General features: G+C 34.6%; 1 protein-coding gene across 1 annotated transcript; it reads left to right on the forward strand.

Moving 5' to 3' along the window:
* Positions 1-14,091: 14,091 nt before the first annotated feature.
* Positions 14,092-20,122, forward strand: LOC135154444 (uncharacterized). The gene is made up of 2 exons (XM_064100589.1): positions 14,092-14,214; positions 15,604-20,122. Exon 2 carries the CDS (start codon positions 15,617-15,619, stop codon positions 17,555-17,557), a length of 1,941 nt encoding a protein of 646 aa, XP_063956659.1. The 5' UTR covers positions 14,092-14,214; positions 15,604-15,616; the 3' UTR covers positions 17,558-20,122.
* The last annotated feature ends 472 nt before the right edge of the window (positions 20,123-20,594 follow it).

The following is a 20,594-nucleotide window of genomic DNA, read 5'->3' on the forward strand; positions in this document are numbered from 1 at the left end:
ACGTGACTAAGAGAAGCCCCTAAACAATCATGTAGGAGCTTGCAAAAGTTAAAATGATTTTATTGATATACTATTACAAATTAAATTTTGGCAAAATGGATGATTAGAATGATCAATTATATATAATTTAGAAAGTCTGAAAAAAAAAAAAATTAATATAAGAAATAATCAAGTATGAATCTTTTATACTTTAAGGACAGTATTTTTACATAATGAAATATATTCAAGTATACTTAAAAATCATTCATAAAACGTGTATGTTTTCTTCCCGTAAATAAATACTATTTCGGTCAATATAAATTATAATCGATTGTTTTATTTCATTTTGATTCTATATGGTACAAAATAATTTCTAGGTTCGAATCTCATCAAACAGTGCCGAGTTACACCTATAATACGTGTATAACTTCCTTAGAGTATCACCTGTAATTCATGTAGTCCCATATGTGCCTATCTGTGTATAGTACATTTGACCTGTTTCGTTTTCCAGGATGTTTCTTCCATAATAGAGTAATGTAACATTGATGGTTTTGTTTTGTGCCCATTTGTACAAAAGCGAAAAACATTGATATTTTCAGCTTTCAAGAACCAAGAAGTCACCATGAGTGCTTTAGATGGAGCTTGCAAAAGTTAAAATGATTTTATTGATATACTATTACAAATTAAATTTTGGCAAAATGGATGATTAGAATGATCAATTATATATAATTTAGAAAGTCTGAAAAAAAAAAAAATTAATATAAGAAATAATCAAGTATGAATCTTTTATACTTTAAGGACAGTATTTTTACATAATGAAATATATTCAAGTATACTTAAAAATCATTCATAAAACGTGTATGTTTTCTTCCCGTAAATAAATACTATTTCGGTCAATATAAATTATAATCGATTGTTTTATTTCATTTTGATTCTATATGGTACAAAATAATTTCTAGGTTCGAATCTCATCAAACAGTGCCGAGTTACACCTATAATACGTGTATAACTTCCTTAGAGTATCACCTGTAATTCATGTAGTCCCATATGTGCCTATCTGTGTATAGTACATTTGACCTGTTTCGTTTTCCAGGATGTTTCTTCCATAATAGAGTAATGTAACATTGATGGTTTTGTTTTGTGCCCATTTGTACAAAAGCGAAAAACATTGATATTTTCAGCTTTCAAGAACCAAGAAGTCACCATGAGTGCTTTAGATGATATTGATTTTTAATGATAATGACGATAACAGCTACAATTTATAACGCTTTATATTGTACTTTTCTTGCAATTATTGTTCATGCTTACTTTTATAATTCATTTTCACTCAATGTCGGACAAAGTATGTATGAAATATTTGGGATATAATGAAAAATAGAGATTTCATTCTACTCAACTCAGTTTTCGGATGTGACACCTCATAGACAAGATGTGTCAGATAAAATTTATTTTGGATTAGTGACGTCACAAACGAGCAGCTGCCCCAAATGTTATGTAATATCAAATGCATAAAACTAATTTTGTAGTGGTTGACGATGACTTATGTGAAATGATTTGTGTATTGATAAACTAAAGGTTCAGTAAAAACCATTTCAATTTTCTGAGAAAATTACATTGCATTGTTTTTTCCAATTCAATTTAATTCAATTTATTCACATCTCTTTAAAAACATCAAAAGATCAAGTTTACAAATCAATACAAAATACAACATACATTATAGATAACATTATACAAGAAATGGTAAAGGTGAAGTGAGGACGATGTGGGGGGTAAAAAAGTCAATTGCCTGTCAAGGTAAATCCCCGAATTTACCACACTTCAAAAATTATTACAAAATAACACATTACAAACACAAAGCTAACAACATAAAACAACATAAAAGGCAATAAATAAAAAAAAAATGAATTATTCAGACTTAAGTAAATACAATTCATATTTACTCCTAAAGGAACGAGTAGTTTGACTTTCTTTGAGGTCAACTGGCAAGAGATTTCAAGACTTTGAGCCTTTAAAACTGACAGTTGTTCTTGAAAAATGATAAAAAGGTACATGCATTTTATTGGCATTTCTTGTGCTATTTTATTTATGTTGATGTTATATCCAAAGTATTCATTAAAATAATTTGGAAGCAATTGTTTAGAGTAGGAAAAAAATAATGCTAGTTGTAATTTATTTGTATCGTAATTATTCAATATTTTCAATTTCTTAAATAAAAGTTGAGTATGTGCTAAATAATTGGCATTAGCAATAACCCGTATTGCACGTTTCTGTTATAAAAAAATAAGTTCTGTAATGTACCAAATGATATAAAGTTGCTCGCATGACGTCACAAATCAAATGATCAAAATTATCGTAAAACTTTTTTAATCTTTTAGGAATTTTTCTCAAATCTTCTGCTATTTCTACAATGAACTTTCTGTCACGGTGAACTTCCCCTATGTACACATAGCAAGGCAATGAGGCAATCATCGCATTTTTGGTGACTTCATGGAAATCGTATAATCGATTACGCAATAAATTATAAGAAAAATAGTACTTCATTCCTTTTCCAAATAACTAACTGCGTATGTACATCTTTTTTAGAATGCTTTGTTTATTTATCTAAGTTAGAAAATCAATGTAAGAGAAACTATTACAAAGGATTAGCAATTATGATACTAACCTGCTAAAATATATATTTTTTCTTTATATATTTAGTCTTAAGCATAAACAGTACGTAATTTGAATATAATAATCAAAATTTTGCCAGGCACCAATACTTGTTTGTGTGGTGTCATATATCGCCTGACCTTACTGTCGGATACGTGAAATTATGGAAGCGACATACATCTGAGCTGAACTTTACCAATTTTTGTTTGTGTCGTTATTGTTTTTACCGAAATTCCGACCAGTAATTGGTCGCTGAAAATCACCCAATGAGAGCGCGGGCTGCTATGACGTCATATTGAGTGGAGCGTCGAGGCCCAGTGGATAATGATAAAGTGAATGATTTATATAACATTTATCAGAATTCTCCGACTCAATATTCTTGGAATAATATTGATTCTTTTTTTTTACAAGAATCATGATGCAGTTGAGAGCGCTCGTTGCTTTACACTTTACATAAGAATTATTATTACCCTTGTCAATGTATACTCATAATCAATTTTTTGGGGGAATGTTAGAAAATTTATGTTGTACATGTACTGTGATCTCCTATGAAATGGTTATTTACAATGGGGAATACGAGTCGCACATGTGGCCTCACAGAGAATGCTAGGTGCCTGTCAAAGTTTACTTTAATTTGGAAGTTTGATACAATTTTGCAAGAAATTAGAAAATTGTTAAACAGTACATAATTAACAAATACATATTTTTGCAGGTTAGTCCTATATTTATTGGTAATTGTATTGTCCGAATTATTTTGTTGTCACTTTTTTTTTTAAATGATTGATAAGTAAAAGTTTTGTAAATCTAACAAAAAAAAGAGAGCGTAATAAAAAAATGTAATCGATTATACAATCTCATTGTTATATTTTGATTTATGAATTCCAAAAATGCGATTGTTGCCTCCCTTCGCCTTGCTATCTTTACTCAAAGTATTATTATTTTTGAAATTTAAAACGCAGACATGAAGATTTCATGAAGATAAAAAAATTGAATTATTCCATGGACCAATAAAAAAAAAATTCTCTACAATTCAAAATACTTTACTCTGCAGTGCTGTCAAGAATCACGAATATTACCCCGAGTTTGAATAAATGGTAGAGTGGTTTTGATTTTTTCTTCACATAGATACAAAGCATTCGGCGCATTTTTGGTGTTTTAAAAGCACATTTGCTCTAATAAAATTGTTGATAGTTTAAAAACAAGCACATTAACCCTTTTTTAATGTTTGTACCTCTTAGGTATACCTTCCTCTACAACTCTGCAAATTTTGGTGTAAATTGCATGGATTTTGAATAAGTGTAGCATTTATTGTACGTTTGTAGTTTGTTACTGAAATTTTACATTTTTAAGATTGGGATTTTTTTTATCTTTTACGCCATTTTTAAGAACTGACAGTGCTGTTAAACCTTAAATTGCAAACAAATAGCACTGTAAATAGATTATCCATTCTAACGATACAATCATTAACTCTCTTGCGAAATTTAATGTCTTTTTAATGCATTTTGACTGAGTATTAGAGGTTTGAACTTATTGTAATAATCTTGGGCGGTCTAAAAATGCCAAATTCTTTTGAATACGCAATTCTTAAGAACACCAATTTGGGTGAACTTTGAAGCTCTATATCAAAAAATCAAGCACATGGACCTATGTTAATTTTTGCATATTTCGAATATTAAGGTTCTAAAGTATGTATGTGCAAAGTTTGGTGAAAATGACATGGATTTCACTTTAACTGTGTAACGTCCTTAATGGACAAATTAAAACAATATTTACAAAATTTTGTCTTTTATAATCTATTGTCAATTTACATATTATAATCCTTTTAGAATGCCCGATTGGCGATTGTCTCGCTTCTCTTCGCTTTCTTTGGCTTTCTGTTTGCCAAGGTATCGCTTTCATCTAAAGGATTCTATTTTAAGAGGTTGAAAACACTGATGTGTTTGAGGATGTTATCTAATGGGGAAAAACAACATCTCTTTAATTGATTATTCTGTTTCCTTCTTTTTATTCCTTTAATGGCGTGACTGCGACCCGAATCCCAGAAAATCGAAAAGCTTATAGGGATTAGTATTTGAGACTTTTAAGACGCAGGTTTTAAGGGCCCGATAGTGTTAAGTGTAGTTATATTGGTGAATTATTGGTGAATTCTGTGAAAGCAAAAAAAAAAAAATATTTACTGCGTCAAATGCCTTCTTTTGTATCCCAATATGTTGAGATCAGTATAAAAGTATTAAGAAGCTAACCTTTTGTATTTGAAAAGTACGAAAGAGAAGCTCCAAAAACGCTTTTATTGTTTAAGTCATCCTACCTCAATTTTTGCCTCCCTCTAACTTTTGTAAGGAGCACCTTCCCTTTTTAGTTGTCAATTCTTTTTTTATTAGCATCTGCAACATTCTTCTTTATAAAATGCGCATGATTGAGTGTTTTCCTTACTCTGTTCGGTCGCACTCATAGCTGATTGTTATGCAGATAATCTTTGCGTTTAATCCAAATGAATTTGGTAATTACAAGTGAACTTAGCGGTTTCTGCCGTATACGTGTTAATTGGCGTTTTACAATTCTTATTTGTTATTTGGAATACCAAAGTCAATTTATTGAGACATAATCAAGAATTTGAAAGAGTGTACGTGATGAGTGTCCCTCTCAAGATCAGCAACATATGACCATTAATTCTGGGATTTAAAAATTATTTTTCTCATGTTGATCAGGATCGCAAAAACACCGAACTTCAATAGTACCTCAAAAAGATGACGTAACAATCGTAAATATTGAAATTTGTAACGTCAAACATTATCTTACGCCTATTTGAATATATGGCCATAGTACGAAAAAACAACAAAAACAAACGCTCATGGCGAATTGCTAGAAGATGCTCCCTGCCTTGATAAATGTGTCAATCGACTATTTCGTATGCGGGGACCGTAATCTTTCCAGGACCATTCTATGGTATCGTGAATATTTATTTGAAGAAAAGAAAAAAAAAAGTCGACATATCTGCCGGCGGGAGTAATCCGATTTTTTTGGGTCAATTCTCTACCTTTATGATAGCAATTTTCTGTATTCGGTTGTACATTTTAAGTCAAGTATACGTCTCCACCCTAGATTTGAATAAGACCAGGGAAGTGACAGTTCTTAGTACACTGTGCATGATGACACCATAAAACATTCTATGATGTCTGTCAAAATGTCTGTAAAACGTTTTTTTACCAGAAAAAGAATCATATAAATAAACGAAATTTATATATAACATGTAAAGTACATTAATTAGCAAGTTATAATAATTAAAATATTTATATAGTAAAATGTAATTGATTTTTGCCTTTAATCGTGCTTAAATGTAAAAAAAAATGAATTAAAAAAAAATATATATATAGCCCAAGCTTTTCTTGATAGACAAATCAAAACAATTAATATTTACAAAATTTTGCCATTGTAATCGATTGTCTAATTTACCTATTTTAATCTTTTTAGAATGCCGAAAGGCAAATTTCTCGCTTCTCCTCGTTCTCTTTGGCTAACTGTTCGCAAAAATATCTCCTTCCTTTAAGGATTTTTATTTTAAGAGGTTGAATACACTAATGTGTTTGAGGATGTATGCTAATTGAGAAAAGCAACAACTCTTTTGGCTCGCCCTGCATAATTGAGTCATTAAACTATTTTGATTAATGAATGAAATAGTCGGTACTAAGTACTTTCCCGTCTCTTATTAACTATATCAATTTTATGTTCCAAGATAACACAGACAGGAGTAGCACCTAAGCAGAGGTAATGCGGGTGCTTGACAAAATGAAATTATTATGTATTTATTTTTCTAGTACCTCTATCAAATATCTAGAAATTATATATATCTTTTTTAATATGAATTATCGTGCTACTTTCTTTTTTAAGTCTATTGTTACAAAATTATTTTGAGTGTTATTTATTTTATTTTGAAAAATCTAGGTAGGTATAAATTTGACTGATTAAAAAAAATAAAATCCAAACAGGGTTGAAAGAATAACACCCTCTATAATCGATTATGTAATTTCATTTCTTTTTCAAAGAATTGCTCTATGATCTTCGTAATAAAGAACATTATTCCTATGTTTTGTATATATTCAATGAACTTAGTACGTTTCACGTAGCATTCAAATGAACCTTTCAGACTTTACCATAAAAAAGAACGGGGAATGAATCAGCCCCTTTCTTTCAGGTCTCGTGTAACTTTTGTGACCAAACTTGTGACCCCGTGGTAACGGGTTCCGAAAATACGCAACATTTCGTAACAGCATGCAGATCCACAAATGCCCCAAAACATGAATTTGTGTACAAATCTAATAATCTAAAGAAATCTAAAGAAAAAAGGGTTTTTAGACCAAATTCACTGTTGAAAATGTATCAATGTTTCTCCTTTTAATGATTAAAGTTAATTATTTTTCATCTTTTTTGTGATAAAGTCCCATTTCCATTGAAAATATTTTCAAAAAGTCGAAAAACAAAGAAATCCATAAGCAATTTAAAAAAAATTAGATAGAAAAAAAAAAAATTATGATATTTACATTTTTTGAAGTATATTAGGTTGGAATTCTATAAAGCGTCTGCTGTGAAGAAAAAAACAATATTTTAAGGCCTTATTTGATAAATTAGATCAAGCTTTCGATTATATGCATAAATTGGCATAATTTTAATGAGAAATTTGATTTTTTGTTAAAGAATTTGATCGTTCTATTGTGTAGATTATGTCATAGACAATGCGCGTGCCGATTTTTGTCGCGATCACGTGATCGACGGCCGAGATATAAGAACCTCGCTCTGCTACCAGTTATTTATCGGGCATTCAAATAAATGAAAATGCTGTACTATAATTGTTCTCTTTTCTTCAATCAAATGTGTATTTCATTGTTTTGAGTTTTTTTTCATATTTCCTTCTATCCATTTCTTGTATTTTTTTTTCTTCTATCTTTTCTTATATCAATTCTAATATATAATTATGTATTGACTCATCTTTCATATTTTCTTCTATGTATTTCTTTGTTTAAATCTTTCTTTCATATTTTCTTCTGTCGATTCTTATGTATTTATTAGTTTTAATGTTCTTTCATCATAATTTCGTCAGTCAATTCTTAGGTATTTCCTTGTTCTTATTCTTTCATTATCTATCAATTCTCATGTATCAAATTTTGTTCCCTCCTTCCATTTTCTTTATGATTTGTTATGTATTTATATGTGTTTTAATTCTTCTTTCATCCTCTTTTCTTTCAAATCTTATGTATTTCTAGGTTTTTATGTTTTTTATCTCTTTTCCTGTCAGTTCTGTGTATTTATATGTGTTAACTCTTTCTTTATCTTTTGTTCTATCAATTCTTAAATATTTCTTTGTTCTGATTTTCTTCTTTCTTTGGTCTATTAATTATTTTGAATTAATTCTTCTTTATCTTTTTTTCTATGTATGTATTTCTTTGTTTTCTCTTCCTGTTTTCTTTCTATAATTTCTAATGTGTTTCTTTGCTTCATTTCTGTTATCATCTTCTTAATCAATATTAAGATATCCATGGGCAATTTCTCATATTTTCTTACTTTATGAACCCCACCCATTTTCACATTGGCATATGTCTAAATTTGGACGGAATATTAGAAACTGCCCATTGATGACAAGGTACCACCCATCAGATTCTTCAGTCAAAATAAGAAAAATGACAAAACTAAACCCAACCCAATCAATCTTAGACATAAACAGCATGATTATAATCGATTCAAATCGAAAAATAACAAAAGGTAATTTATACTGTTAATGCCTTTTTTATTGAGAAAGTATCGAGTTTTATATTATCTTATAATGAAAAAAAGATTATTGTTTATTCATTTTTGTCAGTAAAAGAATAAGAAGGTAAATAAAGACAATTTTACCATCCGTAATTTTTTTCACTAAGAAAATTATTTTAAAATGGTAAATATATATTTATAGACCATGATTGACTGTGTACGTAACAATGCTGTTACGTGATTGGTTAATGTTTTTTTGTCAGGCCAAAGAACAATCGTCGGCTTCTTAGGCCAAATATTACAGTTATAACGTAATTTTAACCTATCTAGGCGGGGGGCGGGGGGCGGGGGGCTGGGGTGGGCTACGAGCCCCCCCTCAAAGGATCACGCAATATTTTTGCTCGCTGACCTTTTACTTTCAAGTCTTGCGCAACTTTTGAGCGTTGTGGCCCAGTGGATTAGTCTTCGGACTTTGAAACAGAGGGTCGTGGGTTCGAATCCCAGCCATGGCGTAATTTCCTTCGGCAAGAAAATCATTCACATTGTGCTGCACTCGACCCAGGTGAGGTAAATGGGTACCTGGCAGGAATTCATTCTTTGAAATGCCACCACGCTGTAAAAGGCTGCGGGGCTAGAGCCAGGGTAATATTATCCAATTAAGCGCATAGGGACGCATTTGGCAATGATATATTACTATTATTATTAATTTTGCGTCAAAAATTGGAACATTTGGAGCTCTATTTATGGAGTTAGAGGAAAAAAGTATAATTTCGCATGCTAATTACGCATAAATTAGCATAATTACCTAATGGCAATTCGCATGAACTAAATTACCATACAATATTTTAGATTATATCCCAGACAACCTGCATGCCAATTTTCAGCGCGATCGCGCGGTCCACGGCCGAGATCTCAAGGGGGCCTCCCAGGCCCCCCCCCCCCCCGGCCATGTGAACTCCCAAAATACCCCGGCCTAGACAGGGTTAGAGGGATGCTCTGGGCTTCCGATTTTAATGTCTCCATGAGCAAAATGCCTAAAACTTGATCAAAATCAGGTAACAAATAACGGAGTAATTTGATTTTAAAGATTTGCATTTTTCCCGTGAAACAGTTCTAGGCAAGACTTCATGAATATTCATTAGGTGGGCTGATGATGTCATATCCCCTCTTGTTCTTTTGTATTTTACTATATGAAATTAGGTTTATTCAATTTTTTCTACCAGGAGCTAAAACGATTGGATTTACAACTAATTAGTTATTTTATTGATATTATTGTTTTATTTATAATACCAGTCATTTCTTGCTGCAACTTATTTCATCATAATGGAGACACACCATTTACACATGTATGAAACAAATATGATTTCTTCTTCTTCTGGAGACAGTACTGGCCGCCGTCTGTCGTATTGTCGTACTGGTGAAGTGCAAGTGTACCTTCATCCTCCGATAAAAAAATGCTTACAGCGTGGAAGTAAAATCAACCACCGTTATAAACCGACTCAAGTCTTCATGTAATGACACAAGAAAAATGAAAGTGGGGATATGACATCATCAGCCCAACTAATGCATATTCATGAAGACCTGTCTAGAACTGTTTCACCGGTATAATGCAAATCTTTAAAATTAAATATTATTATCCAATTTTGATGAAATTTCAGCATTTTACTTAGTGAATTTTACTCTATTTATTGAGATTTAAATATCTTCAGCCCGGAGCATTTCTTCAAAATCATATGAGCCTTTAACAGTTAAAAGAGCCATGCCACATTTATTATGAATGTAATATTAAAAATGAAACTCTTTTGTATAAGATTTAAACACTTGTTTAAAACGTCTCAGTAACTCCTGGACGGTTCATGATAGTATAAACCAATGTTGTTTAAAACAACAAACTGCGTTTTTTAGAGTGTAGTTATAAAAAACATATTTACAAAGCCTTGATATGAAAATAAGATAAAAGGAAGCAGCTAAAGTAAACGCTGACTTCGTCAGAATATATGTGAAACCAATGTTAATTGTTTCCATATCATGCTAGATCTAGACTCCGCACAGTTACATAAAGTAAAATGAAAGCTCAGCTGAAAAGCGATCATACTGATGATTGCTAACACAGATTACCACACGACAGTCGGACAGTGTATTATCATTGCGGGGTATTATTGGTTGAAAAAATTCCCAACATTTTATGGAATGCCATGCGTTTTTACGCTCATTTCTCAGCAATTAGAAAGTTTTTCACAGAATCATTCGGTACATAATTTTTTTTCATATATAATAAACACTTGGGGGGTCATTTTGTTGAATTCTGTTCTAACTCACTTTCAAATCGGTACCACAACTGGTTTCACTGTACTTACGGATGTATATAGGATGTAAAATGGAAAATAATCTTACCATCCGTTGAAAAACGTTTTGTCTCCGTTGTGTACTCTTTGTATACGTGTTTCATACGCTCTACATCCATCGAGCATGCGTCCACTAGTGATTTTATAGTTCACCCATTTTATCCATTGTCTGGAGGGGATGAAAACAGATTGAGCCGCCCTGAAATTTTGCTTGTCTGTTGTATCCGTTAATGTGAATACGTCTTGTGTCCGTCGGCAAGTACAGTGAGACTACATACATAGCCCAATTAAAATACAATGGAACTTGTCAAAATTGATTTGTTTTTGAAAGATAACTTTCCGTTGTCCATTTGAAGAAAAAAAATTATAAAATATAATCTAGAAAGTCAAGAGGGGCCTAAGCTTTCGATCCGAGCAGAATCTTCGTCGGAGGCAAAATGACAAACATATAAAGTGGAACAACCATAATATAGACCACAGACAAGCTACAGCAACACTAGAGACAAGGAGACAAAAGGGGCATTAGTAAGTAGAGAAGACCAATCAGGTTAGTGAAGGGGATGAAAGAAAAGGAGTAGGCAGACACAAAGGGAAGTTAGTGTAAGTAAGGCCAGTAAAAGACCTCAAGCCAAGAGGGATTAAGATAATGAGGCAGGCAACATCAAACAGGATCTGGAACGAAACAGTGATAGAGGGTATGAGGAAGGGATGAATAACAATAGAATTAGTGAGAGGTGGGTCAAACAGGTTACAAAGAAAGGCATAATAAACTGGTGCATAAGAGTGGGGGAAAAGGGAAAAGAATGGGGAACAACTGATAATGTGCAAAAGACATATAAGTATATATGATAAAGCATTAAACAAACTAAGAGAAGAAGGTAAGTGTAAAGATGTATCTATGAGTGATATGTATATAAATATATCCAAAAAAGAAATGTCTATGAAAAAATATAAATACACATATGGTGTAACTGATATTGTAATCCGCTATATAGGTGTGACGGGAAAAAAACATAAGACTATATATTAGAAGGAAAAAAAGAACAAAAAAAAAAAACAACTGTATATATGAAAAAGAGGAAGCAAATTGCCTAAAAAGGTAAAAGCAAATATAGAAGAGAGGGGGTGTATTATGAGGAAACCAAGTATACATGTTAATAAGCAAATGCTGTAAATCTAAAAGAGGTGAGTGGAGAAAAAAAAATATATATAATGATTATTATATCGCCTGAATAAGGAAGGAAAAATTGGAGCTGAGCTTGTATGAGATATGGGAGGAAGGTAGAGGAAGAAACTATTCAAAAGAGCTGAGGGGAAAAAATATATGTATATATAAATTGAATGTGGATAAGAAAGAATAACAGTCGTTCCCCTCTTGGATGTTCAGGCCATGAGGTTGGGTGGTTCGAAGTCGTCTCATCCAGAACTTCTCTCTGCTAGTACGGACTGAGTCAGGACGGGTACCTAAAGATTCGATGCCCTGTAGCATCATGTCAGTGATGGAGTGCTTGGGGAGGTTAAAATGGCGGCCAACTGGAGTGTCCAGCTTTGCTGTGTTGACGGTGGATCCGTGCCCGTAGAATCGTTTCTTGAGTGTGGTCTTGGTCTCCCCTATGTATTGTACCTTACAAACTCTGCAAGTGATGAGATATACAACATTAGTTGTAGTGCATGTGATGTTGCCCTTGATTTGGTGAGACAGGCTGGTAGAGTTGCTGGTGAAAGTGTCGCCCTCGTGAAGGTGTATTTCACATATGATGCACCTGTTGCTGGTGCATTTGAAGGTGCCATGTTGTCGTGATTATGTAAGGTTAGGTATCTGAATCTGAATAGTTGGGTCAGCAAAATGTCTTGGGAGACACACCCACGCTAACTTAGTGAAGCGAGTAGCGCAACGTGTGTGGCATTACTTTTATTGAAGTTTTTTCAGTTTTAATTTTCAAATGACTCCAGAGAGGGGCAATTTTCATGAATGAAAATCGATTAGGTACTTTTCCTTAACCTGTGATTGGTTGTGCTGAGGAGTATTATAATAAACATGAAGATAAGGACGATAATAATAATAATAATAATGATAACAATCACAGCGCGGCTCATGCCCGAGTGGAGCCAGACAATAGCTCCCGACGCTATATAACCCGTGCGCAGCAGCGTCTGGGCGTTGTGGCGTGCGCCTGTAATCCAAGCTATGCGGGGAATTGGAAGTTACAAATTGATGCAGAGGTTCGAGCCCTGGTCACGTCTTTCGGATGGTGACGTTAAAGGTCGGTCCCAGACTTAAATAATCATATCTGATTGATACACGTCTGACAAAACTCAAATACACACACACACACAGTCTTTGCTCATTGCCTGACGAAGTCTAGCAGCTTGCAGACGAAACGTCGCTTTCCCACTACGTTTGCTACATCGTGAGACAACTGGTTATTTCTTCTACTCAACCCTTCACCACGATGAACCTCTTCCACATCAACAATAATAATATTGAAAATGAATATCTGATGCTAGCTGGTGAAGGAATACTAAAAAGAACAACGTTGATAATGATATTATAGGCCAACATGGCCAACGTAGGACGTCAAAACCATATGGACGAACTTTGAAAGGTCACATACTATAATAATTACAATCCATGTAATCCTGATGTATGCCTTTTTCATGAATGAAATCAATTTCAGTCTTTGGCGTTGAGCTTAATAAATCATGTTTTAAATGTAATCCACTCTATTATGGGTGATGTCATGATTTGGACAATAAATTACGGATCTGGGGACTTTAATTTTTTTTTTCATAATATGCATAACATGCATGATATATATTCTTATTTTTTATAATATGCGTAATATGCATGATATGTATTTTCTTTATTCAGATACAAAAAAAAATGAAAACTAAATTTTCCAATATGTTTCTTCCTCTATTAATGTTGATAAAGGAGAACAGTTCTCGGAACTGAAGTGGCTACCCTGGGTAAATATACCGTTATTATTATTATCTTCAAGGGGAATCGTTGCGCAGCCTTTTCACAAAGCCATTCGATAGACAACAGTTGGATATCTACAAGCAAGGCTGAACAAAAAACAATATTTACCCCAAAAACGAAACAAAAAATCCTGTACGATATTAGATTGCCCCAACAGTAAAGTAAAGTAAGACATCGCTGCACCGCATCTGCAAGTTATGTGCAACGTTATACAGATGAGCGCATGTCACGTGACAATGCACTTCTTACCTCGTAAACTGTACGCCTGTGCTGTGTTGAAGCATAATAGTACTTGCCTGATGATACGTGCGGATCACGTGACGAACGTCCACGGCGGATAAGTGTGCGCGTGTGTGTGTGTGTGTGCAGCTTGTATGAATTTATGGTGAGCTCAACGCAATGCATTTAATGGACGTTCGCAATGCAATATATGTGCGCCATGGATGATGGCACCGCTGTCTTCTAACGTAACCGAATCCAACCTCATAACGCAAGCCATCGTCCATCCCTGATCGGGTAAGCATTATAAAATTTATTTTGAATAAAGAGAAAGAGTGTAGCTGTCTTCTGTTTGCCTGTTCGTACTTCAATAACCTGCGTGGCTTTTTGGTCGGTACATAGTGCATAGCCGTCTGCATTATAGCTAGTCGTTATGAGCTACAAGATCAGTGCACCGTATCACAAGGGGTTACAATAAATGAACATAAGACATTCATTGCCTTCTGAGCTCCGCCTTACAAGAAATAGCAATTGATCCGATCAACAACTATGGAAAGCCAGCAATGTTAACATACAAAATGCAGTTTTATTCAAAATGTTTCCTGAATATGATGTTCTACAGGCGTAATGAGAAAAAAAAAGCTAGCGGCCCAGATATGTCTCATCCGGTAAAATTTATTAAATGTAGCGAGCGAGAAAATGAATCCACAATTTTATTTTAATTGATATGATTTTAATGTATCTTTAACAGGCCTATATAACCCCACATCGCATCATGCATTGGCTGTTCTCGGATTGAAAGGGAAATTCGCCCGGAAGAACAGTTCGTTTTAGATTTAAAAAAATGATTACAAATAATAGTGAAGGTTGGGGGAAAATTATTTAACCTTGGAAATTCCAAAGTTTGATTTTGTGACGTCATAAACGAGCAGGAGCCCCATATGCTATGTTATATGAAATAAATAATTTCAATTAAATGGTAATAATGAATTATGTTTTTGGTTTTCTTCTTAGGAACGGTCTAAAATGAGTTGTTTGTTGATATTCTAAGGGTACAGTAAAAGTATTTGTTCAATTTTCTGAGAAAATGGCATTTAATTTATTTTTTGGCCATACGATGTGTAGCCAGGCAGCTCGCATATGACGTCACAAATCATATAATTGAAATTTTAATAACTATTTACTCTTTGATGGATTTTTCTCTAACCTTCAGTAACCTTTTTTTTATCATTATTAATCTTGTGTTAGTTTTTACAATAAACTTTTGTCTTGGTGAACCTCCCTTTCAACTATGCCGGGGATTAAAAATTTTAGTGATAAATTTTAAATAAAATGGTGAAAAAAACATTCTTATTTTGTACCATTACTTTATTTCAAACATTCTATTAAGGGTTATAAAAAGTTTTCTAATAGGATTGACTAAAATAAAAAAAACCTTTAAACCAGCAAACGGAGGTCTCGACATAAAATCCCCCTCAAAGAAAAATATAATAAAAAAAATCAGCAGACATGCAAAACAAAAATGTTTATTGATCGTAACTATTCTCAATTTAATATCATTGCAAGTCTGTCCTAACTCGCTGCATATCATATAGAGAGGGAGAAAGAGAGGGGGTGGGGGAACTTATTGGTCAACTCAATATGAAAGTTTTCAAAGTTCAATTCTATTTCTTTTTTAACACGTAGAATTTCACCAGGAATGCTAACTAAAATGGCCACCAACGACAAAGACGTCCGACTTCAGGTACTTTTTTGTCCACTCTGTCTCGAAAATTTCAAGAAGGCAACCCTCCTCAACTGTGGCCATACATTTTGCATAAACTGCTTGGAGGTGTACGATGACAATAATCGCCATCTTGACCACATGGTATGTCCTGTATGCAAGGAGTGTACTAATCTTGGGGTCGAGCGGGTTGCAGAACTCGCTCCTAACTACCTGGCCAGGAATCTGGAGGAAGATTTGCACTTGTTGACAGAGACTCTCTCGCCGAACGTTTGCTTAGAACACGGTAGGATTTTCAGGGATATCTTCTGTGAAGATTGTCAGGAATTTGTTTGCCTCTATTGCTTCATGGACTGCCATCAGGGACATGCCATCAACAAGAAAGAGGAGTTAGATAGAGAATTTGAAGACAGGGAAAGGGCTCTTGTTCGTCAAAGCGATACCAGGAAGTCCCAGATGGAAAAGGCCATCAATAGTACTGAACAACACAACAACAAAATATCTTCTCATCTGAACGCTTTGAAATCACAGATTAGGGACCAGTTTGAACAAAAGAGAGCCATACTCCTGAAGAATGAAACATTGCTCTTGGACACTGTAAATGAACATAGATCAGCATTAAACAAGGCATGTGATAACTGGGTTGATCACAACAAGCGGCTAATAGACAAGATAAACAGCTCGTTGTCGGTGATACGACGTAAAGCGACTCGCTTTGTTGATTTAAGCACCCTTGAAGCCCATAACCTACTTTGTGGTAACCTAGAGAACCTACTAGCAGAAAGTGTTGAAGGAACATCTTTGAGTGATGTTGGTCAAGAGATCAGGAGAATACATTTTTGTCCAGCAGATGACAAACTTCTCGAGCTTGGTCATCTGGTTTTCAGGGAAGTCAGTTACTCAGCTAGTAAGGTCCACGCTGAAAATCAGTGTAGTGAAGAAGACGATAGTACCTCCTCAAAAGAATGTAATCAAGAAGATGAAAGTAGCACCTCAACTGTTATTGAATCTGAAGCTCCTGCAGAATGTAGCATCGAAAGTCGCGGCAATGCCATCGCTAACGGGGAATCAAGTGATGCCCAAGCGGTTGTACTGCCCGTACAAGCCCAGATAAGAACCTACACACTGAGTATTGCAAGAAAGATAGATTTAGCAGGGTACATGCGAGGCATTGCTGCCCTTTCCCCTGATTCTGTCGTGGTCGGTTATGGATTGAACCGAAACGGTGCAGATCGTTTTTCGGTGTCTGGAGAAAAGAAACAATATTTGAAGGGTAAAGTCGGGCAGGTCTGGGACATTGCCTTCTTAGGCGATGAGAGGTCCGTCGTTTCGCATGGTGCTCAAGCTTGTAAGGTGTACGACGTCAACAATACATTCACCGGTCTTCAATATACCCGCAAGGAAGGCAACAACTACTTCAGCTTATGCAGTGACCGCAACGGGAAGATCTACGCAGTCAATAACAATCCGGAGATCTACATCTTCGAAGGCACAACTGCTAACCCTCAGCAAATCGTGTCGACGGGGAACATTAAGCCAGAACACATCTGTATCACCAGATCAGGGTGGATGATCACTACCACGTGTTGCATCACACCAAGTCGGATCAACCTCTACGATAGGCAAGGCCATGTTGGTATCTCGCTTACTGCAAGTGATAACCATGAATATCTGTATGCTGCTGTGGATAGCGAGGAGAGGGTACTGGTGGCGAGAGTTCGTGAGAGATCGACCGCGTTCAAGCTGGCGCTGTACAGAATCCAAGAAACAAGACTCGTAGAGGAAAAGGCGTTTGCTCCAATCAAACTCCCGCGACAAATCAAATGCAAATGGTGTTACATGGTAAGTCTCACACCAAACATGCTCGCGTTTGCCACGTTGGATCATCACTTGTATTTTATTGAGCTTCTGATGTAGTTGAGCTCTCTTCATGCTTGGACTTTATATGGATGAAAGCTTGTTAATCTTCATAGATAAGTATAATCTAAATTATGCGCAAGACGAAGAAGGATTTGTGAAGCGCTGACTTTATTTCTCAAAATCTTGGAAGGAATTAATTATAAAGGGCTTTGGGAATTCGGATTTTTGTATCGGAAGTTTGCATAAATCTTGAGGTGAATCGGGTTAACATTGCTTGTGCTTTCGCAACCGTCTACCCACAAAGCCAACAGTAGATTGACAGGAAAGCTTATCTTTAAAATTATTTGATCCTGAAATAATACAAATTAGGATATATATCATAGCTGGAGGAACAATTATACTTCTTCATACTTATTAAGGATTTTAAGTATTACATTTAATACGGTAAAAAAAATCATGGCCATTTTTTTCAGACTACTTGGAAGTTTTACCAAGATCTCAGATGTACAATTTTATGCTCGAGTGAACCCAGCACGCCTAACCACTTTTTGACGTTCTTCGAAACTCTCACTGAATTCTATCTACATTTCGATGATGTACTTGTGAGGCTAATTATTGACCAATTAAAATTTTTATGATTTTGAAGCACGCGATTTGCTTTTTTAAACCCAATACACACGGTACGAGTCTCAATATTCTCCTTGTGCGTTTAATTGTTGGTTTTGGGGTGGTGGGTAAATCATGACGAGTGGGAGCTTATATACTGTAGATGAGACTGTTACCAAAAAAATATTGCAAGTCTTCTCGTAATGAGAGCCCTCATCTAAAACACGTTAGCGTCACAAATTTAGTCATTTTTTCAGATCCTCTTTTAACGGTTAGGAAAGCGTTTGGGACGGATCTGAATTGTTAGTCAGTCATTTATCGTCATGTGTATCAATGCATAACAACACATAAATGCGATAACTTAGCTGGCAATTTATTTTATTCAGTCGAACTAAGCCCAAACTGCATTTCACACATGCAATCATACACCTCGATTTCCAACTCGTTTCCCCCTCTTGCATGTCTATATCTGTTTCTCTCACTTCCTTTATTTGACCTCTCCTCCACCACCCCCCCCCCTCTCTCTCTCTCTCTGTCTATACAACCCAGTCACCCAATAGTATGAGAGAAAATTACTTTAAGATTAGACACTTGCCAAGAAATTCAACAGGTAAAGTAATAAATAAATATCTTAATATGAATGCTTGTTTACAAACGGATTGGAAAACATGTTTTGTATCTCTTGTCTAAAACGATATGTTCAATAATATTCGATATTTAAGACATATATTTCATCCTGATGGAACAAGAGTTTGAACTTTACAACGAGAGGAAAATACACTAGCTCGATTACAATCGGATGATATTGTACAAACGTTTCCGCAACTTAGTAAAATCTGGAGTTACCCTTTTATGGGGTTCTCTGAAATAATTAGATAGACAGGTGGGGTGTTTATATTGCTTGTTTATTTATTTATTTGAATTCTAAGAGCATGGAGCTGTGAAAGTATGATATCGATAACCCATGGTTTAAAAATATTAGTTCATTAAGAAAATAAATGTTTACCATGTTTACATGCATGCCATATGTATATTACTATTACAAAAGGCATATGGTTAATTGAGCAATTCCATCTAATATTACGAATTATTTTACTTCAATTTGCCTGGAGCTAACAGGATAAGTGATGTTAAATCAGACATAAATTTTGGAATACCCAATTGTTTACACAAAATGTACAAAATGATACATTCATATCTTTTGGACCAAATCTACCTTACAACAAAATTGGAGTCACATTCGAATACTATCACAATCATGCATAAACATTAGTCTAAATATAAATGATACAACATCACGCCCCTCTATATACTAGAATATAGTGTTAAAGTGAAAACACTCAATGTGAATGGATAGGCATAGTTCTTTGTATTGTTGGTTGGTCTGTTTGCTTTAGAGATGATGGCGCTATTCCATCGACGTGATCGATATCTACAGTGATATACGCCAGGCTACGTGATTTCACCCTCCCCTGTACAGCTCTCATCATTCGATTCTGCTATTTAATTGCACTCTGTGTTATAGATAAATTCACCTGGAAAAGGCGTAGTGCAATACTTAAATGATTCACCGTTTTCTTGTGATAACATTGGTTGCTAGTTTTGACAGGTAGTATACTTGTATTTGCCCTTTTCCCTTCATTGACCAGAGTGACAGTAATTTTGTTGTAATTATGTGCCTTTCGAATTCAAGCGCTCCTTACTTAAATTATATTCTCCATATCTTCGATTGAACACCTGAGTAAAAAAGGCCAAAGTCTAAGAGAAGTCATTTCGAGAAAATCGGAAAAAGATGATATATTTTTTTTTATTTGGGTAATTGAAGCCAAAATAAGTCAGAGAACATCATTAAACAAATATAAGTGTATTTTCTATGAACATTAATATTCACGTTACTTGTGGGCGGGGGCCTTTTGTCTGTTGGACTTGGGTCGTTTATATAATCATATGGACTTGGGCAGTGGCGTACCTAGGATTTTCCACAGGGGGGGGCAAAACCGTCCGCCCAAAAATTTGACAAGCAAAAAAAAAAAAAAAAAAAAAAAAAAAAGGTCTTCGATCACAAATAAAGGATTTCGTTCCAGAAAAAATTTGACAAGCAAAAAAAAAAAAAAAAAAAAAAAAAAAAAAAAGTCTTCAAGCTCGTCAAGGGGCATTAGAGGACTTAAAGCTCGTCAGGGGGGGCAAAAAAGGTTTTTCAAGCCCGTCAGGGGGGGCAAAGATACGTTTTTGCATGGGTTGTGACTCGTCAGGGGGGGCAGAGTGCCCCCCCTGCCCCCCCCCCCTAGGTACGCTAGTGGACTTGGGTCATTCTTATATTCATATACATGGTAGACTTATGTAGTTAGTACAAGAAATGAGAGAGGGCGCTATGATATAAATGTAAGAAAAACCCAAGTCCTAGACTTGGGCTTTTCTTACACTCATACCAGATATTCCTACTTTATTTAAGGCATTACTGAGATGATTTCAGATTTATCATTTAAAC

The sequence above is a fragment of the Lytechinus pictus genome, chromosome 6, assembly GCF_037042905.1.
Source record: "Lytechinus pictus isolate F3 Inbred chromosome 6, Lp3.0, whole genome shotgun sequence".
NCBI lineage: Eukaryota > Metazoa > Echinodermata > Echinoidea > Temnopleuroida > Toxopneustidae > Lytechinus > Lytechinus pictus.

What these genes read in the sequence shown, in the direction of transcription:
- LOC135154444 (XM_064100589.1), top strand. Translation starts at nt 15,617, where the DNA reads ATGCTAACTAAAATGGCCACCAACGACAAAGACGTCCGACTTCAGGTA.